This window comes from Larimichthys crocea, unplaced genomic scaffold (assembly GCF_000972845.2).
Source record: "Larimichthys crocea isolate SSNF unplaced genomic scaffold, L_crocea_2.0 scaffold214, whole genome shotgun sequence".
NCBI lineage: Eukaryota > Metazoa > Chordata > Actinopteri > Sciaenidae > Larimichthys > Larimichthys crocea.
The window spans coordinates 401,652-415,574 of record NW_020852853.1 but is presented as its reverse complement, the minus strand read 5'-3'; the positions used below and the strand labels follow the sequence as shown (position 1 = coordinate 415,574).

Below are 13,923 nucleotides of genomic sequence, written 5' to 3'. Positions count from 1 at the left end.
AACAGAGGACGGCGACGACGACAAGTGAATGAAGAAACATTTAAAATCCAGTTATTGAAGTTTGTTTGTTGTGAGGATCAACGATAGACGAGAGGAAGCGTCAGTTCAATAATAAGTTAAAGAAAAAAACTCAAAATACACTGAAATAGAAGATGAGAAATATGTTTTAGTATCTGTATAAAGATGTGAACATTTCATATAAATATGAATTAATCTGCTGATTATTTAAACAGAGACTGAAGTTATGAATGTACAAAACATGTCGAGCAGACTGACTGACACGTGAACTCAAAGCTGAAGGAAAGTTTCTGCAGATGAAAGTTTCAGAAATCAAACTGATAAGAAGAATAACACTGACGACAAACGAGTAAAGCTGCCGTTATGATGGTAACGAACACTTCCTGTGAGTCACATGTTGAATGTTCAACACGTTTGATCAGCTGTTCAGAGCCAGGCTAGCTGTTTCCCTCTGTTTCCAGTCTTTATGCTAAGCTAAGCCACAGAACACGAATGAAAACATTGATTTATTCATATTAAAACATTTTAATTAAGCAGTTTCATGAACACGTGTAAAATATAGAAAACTCTTTATTAGAGCTCAGTATGAAACATAAGGCACTTTATTATTAGAAATCAAACTGCTGCGCGTCAACCTGAGCTCATTAAATATTAAATGAACTCACTAACGAGTCTCTGCTGCCTGAAAACATCAACACACAAACACACACAAACACACACACACACACACACACACACACACACACTAACACACATGAACACACATGAACACACATGAACACACACTAACACACACTAACACACACTGCAGATATTAAATAACATCTTTACACTGAAAACAGATTCACATCCATGCAGCGCGAACCACACGGCGTTCATTATCTGAACCTTTATTTTGTTTACAGACTGAGACAAGAAGTCACTTCACTTCCACCAGAGTCCATCAGAGTCCACCTGAGTCCACCAGAGTCCATCAGAGTCCACCAGAGTCCACCAGAGTCCATCAGAGTCCATCAGAGTCCACCAGAGTCCATCAGAGACCATCCTGACCAGTCCGACCACTTCAGCGTTGATCCTGAAGGTCTTTATGACTCTGAGATCTGGACTCAGTCCCGACGCACTCTGCCTCACATGTTCTACAGTTTGTTGCCTCATGTTGATGGAAGCAGAGAGGAGACGTGGGTCTGCTCCTGGTCCAGGTCCTGGTCCTCCATGATGGCCTGCAGAGCGTCCAGTCCCTCCACAGACACAGTCAGACTGCCGACCACCTCACTGCTGTCCTCCACATCCACGACTGCAGGAAACAGCGGCTCATTATATCTATATATTATATATTAGGGCTGTCAATCGATTAAAAAATTAACTAATTAATCGCAAAAATTTCTGTAATTAATCGCGTTAAACGCGATTAATCTATCAATCAATGTATCAATAAATTAAATGCATTTTTCTAAGACTGAAGCTTATAATGAATATTTATTTATGTAAAATTATCAAATTAATGTAGAATAAAACAGAGAAAGTATATTTAAATTCATTCCATTTTATGGCTTAAGGTGCCACAATGCACAGTGCAAACAGAAAAAAGCCAGAATGAGGAAATATACGACGAGTGCCACACTCCTGTAGTGTAGACTGGGTGTTTTGCTTTGAGGTTGATATGTTAAAGTCGTGTTACTTCTGTGGAATTTAAATTCGGCTTTAAAACGGCGCAAATTGCCTTGTTTTGTCCAACAAGCCGTCGGGCAACTTTTTTAAAATGAAATGTTCCCCTCTAAAGTCCGTCCTTATCCATCTTTCCACCATAGACTCTCCTTTAGTTAGGATAGATCATAGACATACATACATAGACTCTCCTTTGTTAGGATAGATCATAGACATATACATAGACTCTCCTTTCGTTAGGATAGATCATATACATCTACATAGACCCTCCTTTAGTTCGGATAGATCATCGACTATATACATAGCCTCTCCTTAGTTAGGATAGATCATAGACAATATACACATAGACTCTCCTTTGTTAGGATAGTTATAGACATATATACATGACTCTCCTTTAGGTAGGAAGATCATATACTATACATAGACTCTCCTTTAGTTAGGATAGATCAATAGACATATATACATAGACTCTCCTTTAGTTAGGATAGATCATAGACATATACACAGACGCTCCACTGAGCCGTTGGTCCGTTTGCCTGCGATAGTTAACTGTCCGCCATTGGATGTGGCAGATCTTGCCCCTAAACTAATACAAGCGTGGCCGGTTTTAAGCTATGGGCCAAATGTGGGCGACCGCCCAGGCGCAGTCTCCGTGAGGGCTTTAAGTTAATGCCTCTTATCACCCATTCACACACACACACTAATATATCTGGGAAACAAAAACTCTACTTTGCCACACTCCAAATGGCGGCCCGCCACCGGAAGTAAACAAAACCGCTTAATTGCGTTAATTTTTTTTTAACGCGTTAATTCTTTAAAATTAATCGACAAAATTAACCGTTAATTTTGACAGCACTATATATAATATATAATATATATATATATATTTTAGGGCTGTCAACATCGATTAAAAAAAATTAACTAATTAATCGCAAAAAATTCGTAATTAATCGCGATTAATCTATCAATAAATGTATCAATAAATTAAATGCATTTTTCTGGACTGAAGCTTATAATGAATATTTATTTATGTAAAATGATCAAATTTGGAATAACACACAGAGAAGTATATTTAAATATTCATTTTATTGGCTTAAGGTGCACCTATGCACATGTCAAACAGAAAAAGCCAGACATGAGTGAAATATACTGACGAGTGCCCACACTCCTGTAGTGTAGACAGGGTTGTTTGCTTTGAGGTGATATTGTTAAGTCGTGTTACTTCGTGGAATTTAAATTCGCTTTGCAAACTGTGCAAATTGCCTTGTCCAACGAACCGTCGGGCAACTTTTTAAAATGAAATGTTCCCCCTAAAAGTCCTTAATCCATCTTTCCGCCATAGACTCTCCTTTAGTTAGGATAGATCATAGACATATATACATAGACTCTCTTTAGTTAGGATAGATTCATGACATATATGCACAGACTCTCCTTTAGTTAGGATAGATCATAGACATATATACAGACTCTCCTTTAGTTAGGATAGATCATAGACACATACTCTCCTTTAGTTAGGATAGATCATAGACATATACATAGACTCTCCTTTAGTTAGGATAGATCATAGACACATAGACTCTGCTTTAGTTAGGATAGATCATAGACATATACATAGACTCTCCTTTAGTTAGGATAGATCATAGACACATAGACTCTCCTTTCGTTAGGATAGATCATAGACATATATACATGACTCTCCTTTAGTTAGGATAGATCATAGACTATATACTAGACTCTCCTTTAGTTAGGATAGATCCTAGACATATACATAGATGCCTCATTGAGCAGGTTGGTCCGTTGCTGCGATACGTTACGGTCCGCCATATTGGATGTGCAGATCTGCCCGTAAACTAATACAAGCAGGGCCGGTTTTAGCTGTGGGCAATGTGGCGACCCGTGCAGGGCGCAGTCTCCGTGATGGGCTTTAAGTTAATGCCTCTTATACACCCATTCACACAACGACACTATATATCTGGGAAACAAAGCTCTACTTTGCCACATCCAAAATGGCGGCCGCCACCGGAAGTAAACAAACCGCGTTAATTGCGTTAATTTTTTTTAACGCGTTAATTCTTAAAATTAAAAATCGACAAAATTAACGCGTTAATTTTGACGCACTAATATATATATTTATTTATGGCATTCCATTCGGAAATTAAACCTTTGAATATATTGAATGAAACTTTGAATGTATGGAGTGAAACTTTGAATATATGGAGTGAACCTTGAATATATTGAATGAAACCTTGAATATATTGAATGAAACCTTGAATATATTGAATGAAACTTCACTGACGTCAGACTTCGTGGCAGTGCCTGCAGCCATCTTGTGTAACAGTCTGTAAATGTGAAAGACAATGAGTCAGGCCGCCCGCAATCTAGTTGCGGCGATATTAAGCAATGAGGACATGATCAATACACTGGCGAATGCGTGCCGAAATCCTCCCGAAAAAGTTCGCTCAATTTTTAACCGGCCTACAACAAGGCATAAAGTTTCGCCATTATGCATTTGTCTGTCTGTACGCAGTCCGCTGTGTGAGTAGCATGCCCAAAGCTGACAATGTGTCGCGGATCATAAAATACATTCAGTACTAAACTAAATATTCACCCTGCATTGGTCTATGAATGTGGGTGATGCTTATTGTATCTAAACAATATATGAAGAGCTTCTCTTTCAGTTCATGAAATCCCTGTAGCCGCAGCAGTTTCTCCAGTCCCGGAGAAGTGTCGCGTCAGAGAGCAGTGCCATTACGCACGGCCATTCACTGTTTTACCTTCATTAAATCACCTGAAAACTACATCAAGCTAACCATCGGAGGCCACCGGCCCAAATGTGGCCGAGATGGACCGGCTCATCTGGCATTTGCCAGGTATCACAGACTGCCAGTCCGAGCCTGCACTGGGTGTTGTGGGGCAGTCCTGTGAGGTTGAAGGCCTTAAAAAGGGAGCGAACTTCCTTGTCAGGAAAACGGTATTGATTAGGGGTATCGGGGGGATTTTGGTCCGTACACGCAGTGTTAATGATGTCCTCATAGTTTAATATTGCTGCAACGAGATTGTGAGCGGACTGACTCGTTGTCACTCACTTTTAGCTATAGCATCCACACGTTACACTAGATGCCGTGAAGTCTGACGTCAGTCAAGTTTCATTCAATATATTCAAAGTTTCATTCCATATATTCAATGTTTCATTCAATATATTCAAGGTTTCATTCAATATATTCAGACTTCATTCAATATATTCAAGGTTTCAGTCAATATATTCAGACTTCATTCAATATATTCAAGGTCTCAGTCAATATATTCAAGGTTTCATTCAATATATTCAAGGTTTCATTCAATATATTCAAAGTTTCATTCCATATATTCAAGGTTTCATTCAATATATTCAGACTTCATTCAATATATTCAACGTTTCATTCCATATATTCAAGGTTTCATTCAATATATTCAGACTTCATTCCATATATTCAAGGTTTCATTCAATATATTCAAAGTTTCATTCCATATATTCAGACTTTATTCAATATATTCAAGGTTCACTCCAAATATTCAAAGTTTCATTCAATATATTCAAGGTTTCATTCAATATATTTAAGGTTTCATTCAATATATTTAAGGTTTCATTCAATACATTCAGACTTCATTCAATATATTCAAGGTTCACTCCACATATTAAAGGTTTCATTCAATATATTCAAAGGTTTAATTTCCTGAACGGCATGCCATAATAAATAAATAAATAAATGTGTGTGTGTGTGTGTGTGTGTGTGTGTGTGTATCAGTACCGTCCAGACTGGTCTCGGTCAGGTCTCGTCGTCTCTCCAGGATCTCGTTGATCCTCATGAAGGCCACCCCGACGTCCTCACACTCTTTCTCCTGCTCCTCTTCCTCCGGAGGCTCGCTGACCACAGTGAACCGGATCCTGTCCGACAACACCCAGGTGAATATTTGTTATTATATATGAATAATTATTAATAATGATAATACCTTTACTTATATAGCATCTTTAAAAACCACGTTTACAAAGTGCTTTGACAGACAAGCATGAACAAAATAAGAACCAACAACATTTAGAAGACAATAAAAAACTATTCAAAGTTAAGAAATGCATAAATCACATAAACCACATAACAAAAATAAAATAAGTTAAATCACTTCTTTCTCAGTTTAATGCTTAAATATGTAAATGAGTGATGTCTTTACAGCAAACACGACGAGTCACTGAACTAAACTAAATGTCTTTACATATAATATTACAGACCTAACATATATTATATAATATTATATAGATAATATAGAACCATGGTTACATTTATTGAGTTTTGTTTATAAAAAAATTATATTGGAAGGAACCGGTTCAGACCAGGATCACCTGGACCAGAACCACAACACGCTGAATTCTGGATCTCATCTGGTTCTCCAAGTCCTCCAAGAGCAGCTGAAGACGGCGAGGTCTGGACCTCCTCGTTTAAACATGAACTGGGCCAGAATCAGAGGACCTTGGTCCAGTACAGAACATGTCTGCAGTAATAGATTACCTTTGCAAATATAGATGATGTACAATATTAAGTTTTGTTCCATGATGATTTAACCAGTCGGTTCTGGTTCTGACCCGTAACATCTGTCCCGTGTCCTCACCTTTCCATTTGAGGGTTTCGTCCCTGCAGCACTCTCCTCAGCAGCTGCCGCCTCGCTGCGTTATTCTCTGCATCCACAGGAACGACTGCAAGGTCAGAACAACAGAACATCGTGACATCATGACATCATAATAAATTACCTTTGCTGTAGCAGTAATAGATTACCTTTGCTGTAGTTGTAGTTGATGTTCTGGCCCTGGCCCGGTTTGGGCAGAGACAGTGGCGTCTCCTCGGTGGGCAAGTCCAGCAGAGAGTACTCCACAAACAGACGAACCACGCTGCTGTCACGGGCCACACGAGAACCCGGCCTCAGGCTCAGAGACTGGATCTCCACACGGACCCGGTCCGAGGGCTAAGGATGACATGGATCAGAACCAGCATCGTTATGAAGGTCATTATGATGATACAGACAGCATGAAGTCTTTCTGAGAACAAATCACATGACCAACAAAATATCTGTGACAGAACCGACCGTCCCTGAACGTCTCACAGATGAAACCAGTTCAGTGTATTTAATATTTTATATTTTTTTGATCGTGAATAACAAATAAAGACATTCAAACGTTCATTCGAAGAGTTCATTAACAGTCTGTCATAATAATAATTAGAATATTAATTATCATAATTAAACTTTTTATAACAGCTTTAATAACCTCACAGAGGTCAGATTGTACAAATAAATAATAAATTAATATAATCATGACAAAAACTAGCATTCATCAGTCTGACTAGAGAGGAATGACTTAGAACAGTTACAGATAGCAAATTATAGCTAATAGTTAGTTATAATATGTTATAGTTCATTATAGTTAAAGTTAGTTATAGTTAGTCATAGTTCATTATAGTTAAAGTTAGTTATAGTTAGTTATAGTTCATTATAGTTAAAGTTAGTTATAACTAATTATAGTTAGTTATAGTTCATTATAGTTAAAGTTAGTTATAGTTATAGTTCAATAAAGTTAAAGTTAGTTATACTTAGTTATAGCTAATTATAGTTAGTTATAGTTCATTAAAGTTAAAGTTAGTTATAGTTCATTATAGTTAAAGTTAGTTATAGTTAGTTTTAGTTAATTAAAGTTAGTTATACTTAGTTATAGCTAATTATAGTTAGTTATGTTAGTTATAGCTAATTATAGTTAGTTATAGTTCATTATAGTTAGAGTTAGTTAGAGTTCATTATAGTTGAAGTTAGTTATAGTTAGTTATAGCTAATTATAGTTAGTTATAGTTAATTATAAACAAAGTTAGTTATAGTTATAGTTGTTAGTTATAGTTCAGTATAGTTCAGTACAGTTCAATAAAAACATTTTCAGTGTTTCAGTTTGTTGATCAATATATCGACCAATAAACACAGATATCTGTAGATATTTTTTTATTTTTTTCTTCTTTTTTTTGGCCTTTTCAAGCTTTATTTTGATAGAGACAGCTGAAGAGAGACAGGAAATGCAGGGAGTGAGAGAGACGGGGAACGACATGCGGGAAAGAGCCACAGGTCGGATTCGAACCCTGGACTTCCGCAGCAAGGACTGAGCCCCCGCACACGGGGCGGCTGCTATTATCTGTAGATATTTCTGATGGAACAGTTTGATCGGCTGTGGTAGATCTGATGTTGATTTCAGACGCTTAAATTTGTTTTCATAAAAAAAACTCAGTGACATCACTCTGAGGAAAGACGACAGGACGCCCTGATCAATAAAAGAGCTGCTGTTTCGAACCACACACACCTATACCTATTAATTATATTTTTATATTCTGATCTACTGATCGGTGTGTGGATGTAAATCAGTATTTCAGTTATTAAAGAAAACACATGTCAGGTTCATTGATAATGTTATTAGAATGTTACTGTAACGTTATTGTTGTGTGTTTGTGTTCACGGGCTGGACTTTGTCTACCAAGTAAAAACAGAATCAGAACTTCAGACCATCGACCTTCCTGCTCTTCTGGAAAAAAATCAAGCTGAAAACAAAAATAAACCAACGATCAAAAAACACACCGATCCACGCTCGCTCCGAAGCTTCCTCTCAGGTGTGAGCAGGTAAACACTGACCTTCCTGGCCGCCGTCTGTCCATGAACGATGCAGTCATCACTGTCAGACTGAGTGGATTCGCTGCAATCGTCTTTGGCTGCCGAGGCGTCGACGTCTGGAGGAAAACACGGAGAACATGTTTAAGAAGGAAGCTAACAGAGACGTTCAACATTTATGAAACATCATCGACAGACTCATTTAATATTTATGTCAGCTCAGGAAACATTGGCACCTGTGAGACGAGAGCAGGATGTAAAAACATCCGACGGAGATGAAAACTTTTTGTTATTTCACAGAAAATGAACTGACACACTGCAGCTCCATAAAAACTGAAGAACAATAGAATATTCAGCTGGTTATATATATATATATATATATATATATATATATATATATATATATATCTATATACATACAAACATATTTTACTCAAAAATATAACTGGACTAACAGACGGAGCAATTACCTCGCCTCATGATTCATAGTTAACGAACAGCGAGCAGGCAGGCCAGGACCAATCACAGCACAGAGAATGGACAGTGCCGCTATGTTGAGGTCATGTTTATTTGTGCTTTATAGCATAAGCCAATCAGAACACGGCGTTTCATTCATGCTGAAGCTGTTTAACAGACAAACAACCTTAAAAACGAAGTCATTTAAACAGACCTGATGAAACCAAGAACCCTTGATTCCGACCTCAACTTTGAGACCCATATAAAAACCATAACCAAAACATCATTCTATCACCTTAGAAATATCACCAAAGTCAGACCATTCATCAACAAGGCTGACACAGAAAAACTATTTCATGCTTTTATCACCTCAAGACTTGATTACTGTAATGCCCTCCTGTCTGGTCTTCCTAAAAAAACACTAAGCCGCTTACAACTGATACAGAACTCTGCAGCCCGGGTACTGACAAAGACCAGACGGAGGGCACACATAACCCCCATTTTAAAAGCCTTGCACTGGTTACCCGTTAGTTTTAGAATTGATTTTAAGATTCTCTTATTGGTTTTTAAATCACTGAATGGCCTGGCACCGACCTACCTTTGTGACATGCTACTGAGGTATGTACCAAGCAGGTCCCTCAGATCCTCGGCATCTGGACTCCTAGTTGTCCCCAGAACCTCCACAAAGAAGTTCGGTGAGGCTGCTTTTAGCTACCGCGGCCCCCATCTCTGGACCAGCCTGCCTATGGATCTGAGGGACTGCACCTCTGTAGACATTTTTAAAAAACAACTTAAGACGTACCTCTTTAGCTTTTACCTAAGCTGCCATTCACTGCTGAGTTTTTATGTCCTGATCACTCCCTGTTACTTTTATCTCTAGTGCTTTTTTACTTACTGTTACTGTTAAATTATGCTTTTTATCCTATAGGTTCTTTTCTTATTTGATTTATTGTTGTAGTTTTATGTTTTTACTTTTTCTTTTAATTTCTAGTTTTTCATGAAACTGCTCTGTTGTCTATTTCTGTTCTGTGAAGCACTTTGGGCTACAGTTCAGTATGAAAGGTGCTATATAAATAAATAAAGTTGAAGTTGAACACATCATTAATATTCACATCATTAATATTCACGTGTCCGCACCTTCGATGATTTCAGAGATTTCAGAGTCGTCAGACTGAGAGCTGACCGGCATCAGCTGACCTTCAGAGAAGTGAGACTCTTCATCCTCCTCTTCTTCTTCTGTGGTTCTCTGAGGCGATGGAGCTAAAACATGCTGATTCAAACAGACACAGAAAGACTAATTAATGATTAATGACTGATTTCTGAGTGAAGTGAAGGGATTCAGGTTTACCTGTACAGGTGATGACGTTTGTCTCTTCTTTGCTGAGCTCGACTCGTCGACCTGAAACACAAGGATCAGCTGATTTGAACTTGGACCTGTTGGACCCGGTAGATTTGTTGGACCTGTTGGATCTGTTGGACTCACCTGCTGTGTGTCTGCAGCTGTCGGGTCGATGAATGTGACTTTTTTAGCAGCCGGCCCGTCCTTCACCTTCACCTGAGGTTGATGTCTGAGCTTTGGCAGCCGAGCCTGATAGAGACATCAGATCAGTGATCAGTGACCTCTCAGCATTCATCTATCTTTGTATTGATTGGTTGACTGATCTCCTGACCTTGGACACAGAGGCTTCAGGAACTGAGGTGGACAGATGACGAAGGTCTCTGGCCTCCTCCTCCTTCTCTTTCCCCTTCTCCTCCTCCTGCACCATCTCATCAGTCCCTCCATCTTTCTTCTCATCCTCTTTCAGGATGAGTTTGGGCTCTTCTACAGTCATGATGGAGCCTGACGGAGGGCAGTAAGTGAACCTCCACTTCAGCGTCACTTCAATGTGACCAGCAGGATGTCCAGAAGGGTCAGAGAGCTTGAACACACCTGAAGGACAAACACCATCACAGTCAGGACGTCAGTTTAACATTTGAACCACTGAACCATCCAGGATCAGGCGGCCTGACCCTCCGTAAACCCTCACCAGAGATCTCCTGGTCCTGGGCCAGCAGCAGCAGAGGCACTCGGGCCTTCCCCACGTACTCGTCCATCTGCTCTTCTTTGTCGTCAAACACGTAGAACTGAAGGACCTCGGACTTCAGGTACTGGTCCAGGTCTGCCTCCATGGGGACGGAGTAGGACTTGAGGTCGTTGAAGTGGGGGTCGCAGGAGTCGTGGATGGTGGCAGTTGGGTAGTCCGGGAAGTCGGAGAACTTGTAGACCACGTAGGGGCTCGGCTGCTGGGAGCTTCTGGACCGCAAGTCTCTGCAGCGTCGGACAGCAATGTCGAGCTGGTTCAGGCTGCTGCTGCCAGGCAACTGAGAGGAAACCATGGAGGAACAGAAGGAGGTTTCAGGAGGTACTGTGGTCAGTATGATGTCAATAAGACTGACAGAAATTAACTTCGCTTTAATAAACGCTGCTGGTACCTGGGCGACCTGGTTCAGAGCCTTCTGGATGTAGCCGGCGGCCTTCACCTTCTCTTTGAACAGACGGATGGTCTCACTTATGGGGATCCTGAACTGCAACCAGTAATCCACCGAGCCGAAGGAGCGGACCTCTTCAGACGTACCTGAGAACAAAGGCCACAGGTCGGTCCATGATACATGACACGGTGCTCTGGTCGAACAGGATATGAACTGGTTATGCTATCACTCACCAATCAGCGGTATCGTCCCGTGAACTTTCCCGTCCTGCTCGAGCAGCTGCTGCAGTGGAAGCTGACCTGAAGCCAGAGTCCTCCAGTCCAGACCAATGGCCTGATGCAGCTCCACGGTGACTGAGCATCTGTGCAGGTAGTCCAGGAAATGGTCGTCCATGCTCACCACATACTTGGATGTAAACCCGTACTTGGGTTTGTGACCCGTCACCACCGGCGTGGAGTGCAGCTCAAACAGATAGAAGGAGTAGGTGAAGAAGGTGGATGGGTCACCGTCACCCAGAACCTCCAGGCCGGGCGAAGACAGGGCGGCGCCGACGATCTGAAGCTCGAAGAGGTTCTCGCCACGCTCGAGGCAAAGAGTCTCATCGAGCTCATTGGCCTCGTCTTCAGCAGTGGCGTCCAGTTTGAAGACATAGGGTTTGGTGCCGTAGGCGATGTCTTTAAGCTGAGCTGAGCAGTGACAGAAAACAGGAAGTCAAAGATGAAGATTTCTAGAGATGTTCAGCTGGTTGTTCAGTAGCTCTGCTTCCTCTTCAGAATGTTGCTTTCAGAATAAAAGCTGTAAAAGGTTTCAGAGGTGGTGGATCTCCTCATCGTGATGTCTCCTGGATCGATAAAGAAATTATAATAATAAATAAATAAATAAATACCTTCCAGTTTCTTGATCTTGGCCGCCCTTGTGTCCAACAGTTGTGCCTGGCGCTCCAGCTTCTGCTCGTACTCGACTCTGTCGGCGTCCATCTTCCTCATCCCGGCCTCCAGCTCCGCCTCAGGAGAAAGAACAAACTAAGACCAAGACTTTATCATGGACATGAATAAACACTAAGACTGAAGAGTCTGAGGATCACAGCGAGACTTTGTGAAGTCCACAGGAGCACCACAGGAGAGAAGTTTGGTCTGTAAATAATCTTCATAAAAAAACAGAATCCACAGAGCTGAAGAAGAATAAAAACAAAAAAGTTTAAAGATGTAGAGCTGGTCTACGGCCAGCCGTTCTGCAGCCGGCCGGTCTACAGGTGACCCCTTTCACCTTGTAGTCTTTGCAGATCTTGGTCTCCATGCTCAGGATGTTTCTGGTCTTCTGCAGCTCCTGGATGGTTTCAGCATGAGCAGCTCGCAGCTTGCGGACGCTGCTTGCTCCGTCCTCCACCTCCTTCAAGAACAGCAAGTCTCCATTCTTCTGGGACCTCCTTGTCTGCGGAGGAGAATGAGAGTGAGAAGGAGGAAGAGGTAAACAAAGGAGGAGAAAAGGGGAAGCATGAGGAGGAGGAGAATGACTTTTACCATAAATGTATGAACACAGACAGACAATAAAAGTCTTGTTGAGTCTGGATCAGTCTCAGGTGTGACAGTCTCACCTTAATGAGCAGCAGAGCTTCAGTGAGTTCAGCCACGTCGTACTCGTTCTCCTTTAAATAACAAACATCAGCTCGTCACACTTCATTCATATATGTGTGTTAACAGTCAGGACTGGTCTTACAGTCTTACAGACTCACCCGGCTGTAGAACTTCAGTCTCTCGCTGAGCTCGTCGAGCTGCTGTTTCTGCTCCAGAAACTGAATCTGAAGTTTTTTGTTTTCTTCTGTCAGTTTCTCACTTTGATCTGAAAAATAATAAAAATAAATCATTCACAGATTTAAATGACTAAGGATGATTCCTGAATCATCAGGATGATTCAGGAATCATCAGGATCAGGAGGTGAAGCACTGACCTCTCTCAGCTTTAATCTTATCCAGGATTTCATTTTTATCAACGAGGTCGGCCTTCAGCGCCGTCTCTAACTGGACGATCTGTAACTTCAGCTGCTGCTCCTGGATCTGCCATCTCTGCTGCTGAGACATGTCCAGGGCGCTGAGACACAAAGACATGTGACTGTCAGAGACAGAGTCCACAGAGACAGACGGGTCAGAGTTCACAGAGAGACAGACGAGTCAGAGTTCACAGAGACAGACGGGTCAGAGTTCGCAGAGAGACAGACGGGTCAGAGTCCACAGAGAGACAGACGAGTCAGAGTTCACAGAGACAGACGAGTCAGAGTCCACAGAGAGACAGACGAGTCAGAGTTCACAGAGACAGACGGGTCAGAGTTCACAGAGAGACAGATGAGTCAGAGTTCACAGAGAGACAGACGGGTCAGAGTCCACAGAGAGACAGACGAGTCAGAGTTCACAGAGACAGACGGTCAGAGTTCACAAGAGAGACGATGAGTACAGAGTGAACAGAGAGACAGACGGGTCAGAGTCCACAGAGAGACAGACGAGTCAGAGTTCACAGAGACAGACGGGTCAACAGAGAGACAGACGAGTCAGAGTTCACAGAGAGACAGACGAGTCAGAGTTCACAGAGAGACAGACGAGTCAGAGTTCACAGAGACAGACGGGTCAGAGTCCACAGAGAGACAGACGAGTCAGAG

General features: G+C 41.2%; 1 protein-coding gene across 7 annotated transcripts; it reads right to left on the bottom strand.

The window, feature by feature from the left end:
* Positions 1–894: 894 nt before the first annotated feature.
* rpgrip1l (RPGRIP1 like) lies at positions 895–13,368 on the bottom strand. 7 transcript variants are annotated; one of them, XM_027275817.1, is made up of 17 exons: positions 13,222–13,368; positions 13,007–13,113; positions 12,869–12,919; positions 12,541–12,705; positions 12,161–12,278; positions 11,508–11,960; positions 11,278–11,420; positions 10,833–11,166; positions 10,476–10,735; positions 10,289–10,393; positions 10,154–10,204; positions 9,943–10,075; positions 8,374–8,468; positions 6,489–6,675; positions 6,325–6,409; positions 5,472–5,608; positions 895–1,312 (listed from the first exon to the last, which is right to left on the bottom strand). In XM_027275817.1, exons 1-17 carry the CDS (start codon positions 13,349–13,351, stop codon positions 1,170–1,172), a joined length of 2,697 nt encoding a protein of 898 aa, XP_027131618.1. In that variant the 5' UTR covers positions 13,352–13,368; the 3' UTR covers positions 895–1,169. The 7 variants fall into 7 exon arrangements, 5 of the variants coding, with proteins under 5 accessions (XP_027131618.1, XP_027131616.1, XP_027131617.1 ...); XM_027275815.1 differs by having other exon boundaries at positions 10,833–11,420; XM_027275816.1 differs by having other exon boundaries at positions 10,003–10,075; positions 10,833–11,420.
* Positions 13,369–13,923: the final 555 nt, after the last annotated feature.

Excerpts from the sequence above, each read along its gene's own strand:
- rpgrip1l (XM_027275815.1), bottom strand. The coding sequence starts at position 13,351 with ATGTCTCAGCAGCAGAGATGGCAGATCCAGGAGCAGCAGCTGAAGTTA. Across the intron at positions 10,205-10,288 it reads CAGCTGCAGACACACAGCAG|GTCGACGAGTCGAGCTCAGC; the intron begins GTGAGTCCAACA and ends CTTGTGTTTCAG. Across the intron at positions 8,469-9,942 it reads AATCTCTGAAATCATCGAAG|ACGTCGACGCCTCGGCAGCC; the intron begins GTGCGGACACGT and ends GTTTTCCTCCAG.